Source organism: Stegastes partitus, unplaced genomic scaffold (assembly GCF_000690725.1).
Source record: "Stegastes partitus isolate 25-593 unplaced genomic scaffold, Stegastes_partitus-1.0.2 Scaffold52, whole genome shotgun sequence".
Classification (NCBI taxonomy): domain Eukaryota; kingdom Metazoa; phylum Chordata; class Actinopteri; family Pomacentridae; genus Stegastes; species Stegastes partitus.
Window position 1 is genome coordinate 97,417 of NW_007577783.1, and position 4,118 is coordinate 101,534.

Genomic DNA, 4,118 nt, shown 5'->3' on the forward strand with positions numbered 1-4,118 from the left:
GCTCTGGTGGGCCACCGTCCATTAGCGACGTCCCTAGCTTAGTTGTTGAGCAACGAAACTTGCCCATGGCTGTTTCAAAGTGCTGTCTGGGGTGTAGCTCTGGTGAAAAACTAAATATCGTGAATCTGTTCAGGCCACACGTTGCCGAACTCCTGCCAGAGCAGATCTGAGCTGAAACGCGGTAGCTATGGGTGTGCCGACAGCAGATGCAGACTGTTTATGTCCTCTCACCCAGCCCAGCGCTGCTACACAGATGTGGAAACTTTCCCATCCATTTTAAGCGCCTCTCCGGGGCCTTTCTGCCGCCGCCACACGGCTCCAACCCCCCGCTAGAGTACCTGCCGCTGAGCCGCGAGGTTACCTTTGATAACGTTGCTGTAAATCGTGGCTCTGAAGTCCTCTCGGGCTTGCTGGTCGAAGTCCTGGCCGTGGATGATCCGCATTTGTTTGAGGAAAGTCGACTTGCCGCTCTCGCCAGCGCCGAGCAGCAGGATCTTTACCAGCCGCTTCACGTACGTTTTCTCCCGGGAGATGCCCCGGTCGATCTCCTTGGACTTTCGGAGCTGTTCCCCCTCGCCGCTGTTGAGCAGGCAAACGGGTAGACAAACTTTTAACACGGACCTGGTCGGCAGGAAATCCGCCATGTTCGAACAAACTTCATCGATGCTAATTTGATGCGCGTTCGCGGGGCGCGGGCACGGGACCAAGCCCCTTCCCTAAACTCAGGAAGTAGCGCCGCTGACTGTTTACCATCCATCTAAAGGCAATGAACGCCGACATATCCACGTACAGTTCACGCACACACGCTATAACATCGCACAGTGCCCCAAACAAACGCAGATGTGAGAGTTTCACACAGTAAAATTGTTTTAAAAGTTAAACGCGAGTCAGTTTCAGCGGTCCTAACTGTAGGCAGTGGAGCCTCAGCGACGGAAATACACGATTTACCACAAAACAGTTGAATTTAACCAACAAATATTGCTACAAATATAAACTTTAAATGGTTTAACTAAGAAAACAACGACATTATAAAAGTTAACTTTAAAATAAATCCCAGCACTAACTGAAATTCAGTGGTGGTGCCATGTCGCCCTCTGCTGCCTCACTTTGGTCACTGCGCCATGTTGGAAAAAGCTGCGCTCTGATTGGCTGAGTCCCCTCTCGCTTTGGCCGTGCTGCGTTCAAATGCTGTAGGAAATATGGCAATTTGTACTTGAACGCTCTTCAAAAGATCAATAAAATAGGAAATACAGACTAGAAAGCATCGGTTTTCTCGCCCAGACTGGTACAGATCTACCACTCTGTGTGTCTTTTGGGCATTTTGAGGCAAAGAGCAGGAAGCTGTTGTTTATATTTGACAAATAATTAGCTTATTTGTGATTCTTTTAGATTATTTTGATTTCTGTCAATAATTCATACCGTGCATTTGTAGTTGTTTGACTTTGTTGCATATACAAAACATCCATACATGTAATTTAAGGTCCTTTTTAATACAAGAACAACGACAATCTAACAGCACAATCACAATTTCCGAGCTTCCATGTAGGACCAAATGTGGTGCATTTGAAGGCAACACCACCATCGATCATTGCACTTCCCCTCAAGCATCCCCACACGACACAGGGCTCACAGGCGACAGCAGTATTGTATATGTGAGTGTGTCTGTGTGACAGACAACATGACCATCAGAAACGCTATCCGGGATCATGGACAGAGGTACCGGCCACGGATGGTTTGCCTCAAAAAGGTAGGCTCTCCTCTTGCATTAGAGATGATGTAAATCACAGCTCTGCTCAGGCTTAGAGAGTGTACCTGCAGACGCACCAATAGATAGGTCACTTTTTTTGTATGAATTCTCCAATGCAGGGCTTGTGCTGCTGCTGCTGGTGGTTTTATTGTCATTTGCTCTTGTAAACTGCGTTGGACTCTAGAAAAATCTTTTGTTTATTCAGGTCCTCAGAGAAATCCTGATGCTTTCAGTGTATGGGTTTATTAAAGATAAAGCAACAAATCCCACAGGTTTCATTTAAACTGCTTTGAAATCCAACACAAAACATGAACTGCCTGATTCATCCATTTGTATCTTAATCTTAATTTTAATTACTATTAGAAAAATGTGATTTAGATATGCATGTAACAGCATTACAAAACACTGTAAATCAGATGCCGCTCTGGTTTCTGTGCTATCTGCATGTCACATTAAATCATAGACTGTGTTTGTCTCAACCTTTTCTCAGAGATAAGGTCGTTCACTTTAATAAGCATTAAGCATGGATCAGTATCAGTTCTTCCATCAACACCGATCGGCTCCTGGAAAGAAGTTAATCCAGCCTCTGTGTGCTGAGAACAGCAGCCCGGTCCTTTGGCTCAGATTTTACATTCATTCACATCAAGAGCTGCGTATTTATCACAGTGAAGCAACTTTTGACATCAGGAAAAAAATGTGAAGGAGATAATTGAGATTAAATCTGTCTCATTAGTGAACTATTTTCTTAGTCTATTGATCTCAGATGCAGTGGCCACAGCGTGCAGCTCTCCAGGGGAATGTGCACAGAATTCATTTCCAGGAGAACAACGTGTTTGGGTCTATGAAAGCCCACTTTAGTCCGGCTCAGCCTGAGGCTTATAGCCTCTCCAGGATGACTTCAAAGCAGAAAGCCACTTCAAACAGGCTCGGCAGTCAGCCGCAAACACTCTCCGTCTCACACACTCGTACATGCACTTTCACACAAACTGCATTAATGTGCTACATGATTTCTTGCTCTCCAGTACGAGTTGTGGGATCTATGGGAGCTGTGGGATCAGATGATTTGATGACTGAAAAACTATTCAGAGGGGCAGTGACTCATCGCAAACCTCCCACACAAGCCAAACAAAAGCCGTTGGATCAGGGCATGAAACAAAACCGTCTTCTCGCCCTTCATTGCTTCCTAATGCAGGTGGTATAACTGCAATGTAACAGTCATGTCGGAAATCAGAATAACTGAATCATCCTGCATCTATCTGATAGGAAGTATTAATTAGAAGCTTTGATAGAGAGCACTAATATCCCAGGGGGGGCAATTCGCCTCTGAGTTTTCAAATCAACAAGAGGTGATTTGATGAAACTTTCATTAAATGGAAAAGAGGTGATGCTGTGCCAGTGGAGATGATGATAATGATGATGATTATCATTAAGTCCTAGATACTGTGGAGCAAAATTTCATTCACAAAAATCCAACATTTCCAATCAAATCCGGGTTTTTCCCTTCATGCACACCGGCCCTGTCAGAACAGTCTGTTGGCATGGTGACCTCTACCCCCCTCCTCCACCAATCAGCTGTTGAGAAAACCTCTTCTCACTCATCATAATGCTCCTCTGCAGGCGGAGAAGGTGCTGCTGGAGATGCAGGACCCCAGAACAGGAGTCAAGTCGCAGCCTCAGAGACTGGTTATCACCACAATACCGCACGCCATCACCGGTAAACACAACCACACACACACACACACACACACACACACACTCACACACGCGCTGATGAATGCACGTATACAGTTTGCACACTTATGGTGTTATTCAGCGGCTGGTTGAGTGATTGCATAGCCTCGCTGGAGGATACCACAGCTCCGGGCTCAAACTGGAGAGCTACAGATTTCATCTCCATGACAACCCCCACGGTCTCAGAGTCACGGAGAGGGAAAAAGTAGGAGGCGAAGGAGGAGGATGATGATTGAGCGGGCGAAAGGAAACGAGCAAGACAGAGACGGAGCCGAGAGCAAAACAGAGTGTAGGTGGCGGAGGAGAGAGGGAACCTCGACGTCTACGTCACTTCAGCGCTTTGAATCCAGGCAGCGATGTAAACATGCCAAGTGCTGCTGCTCGACGCCTTTCCTGTGCTTCAGATTCTTCCCTCGTTTCATTCCCTTTTAGCTCCTCTTCTATTGTTTTCTTTCCTCTCCTCATCTATCCTTTAATTTCTTCCTTGGAATTTTGTCCCCATCACCTCCTTTTCTTCTTTTTTCTTCTGTACTCTTTCCTTTCCTTTCCTTTCCTCCTCTGTCCTTTTCTTGCTTCTTCCTTTCCTTTCCTTTCCTCCTCTGTCCTTTTCTTGCTTCTTCCTTCCTTTCCTTTCCTTTCC

General features: G+C 46.0%; 2 protein-coding genes across 2 annotated transcripts in view; one reads left to right on the plus strand and one right to left on the minus strand.

Moving 5' to 3' along the window:
• Positions 1-791, minus strand: part of LOC103352803 (guanine nucleotide-binding protein subunit alpha-13-like) — a 12,689-nt gene extending 11,898 nt beyond the window's left edge. Inside the window, 2 exon segments of the mRNA XM_008275462.1 lie at positions 362-683; positions 685-791. Coding sequence (XP_008273684.1) covers positions 362-683; positions 685-780 — 418 coding nt within the window. The 5' untranslated portion in view covers positions 781-791.
• An 806-nt stretch (positions 792-1,597) lies between these two features.
• LOC103352804 (regulator of G-protein signaling 9-like) overlaps positions 1,598-4,118 on the plus strand; it is a 17,502-nt gene continuing 14,981 nt past the window's right edge. The window contains exons 1-2 of the mRNA XM_008275464.1: positions 1,598-1,747; positions 3,365-3,461. Of these exons, the coding sequence (XP_008273686.1) occupies positions 1,679-1,747; positions 3,365-3,461 (166 nt within the window). The 5' untranslated portion in view covers positions 1,598-1,678. The remainder of the gene's footprint in view (positions 1,748-3,364; positions 3,462-4,118) is intronic.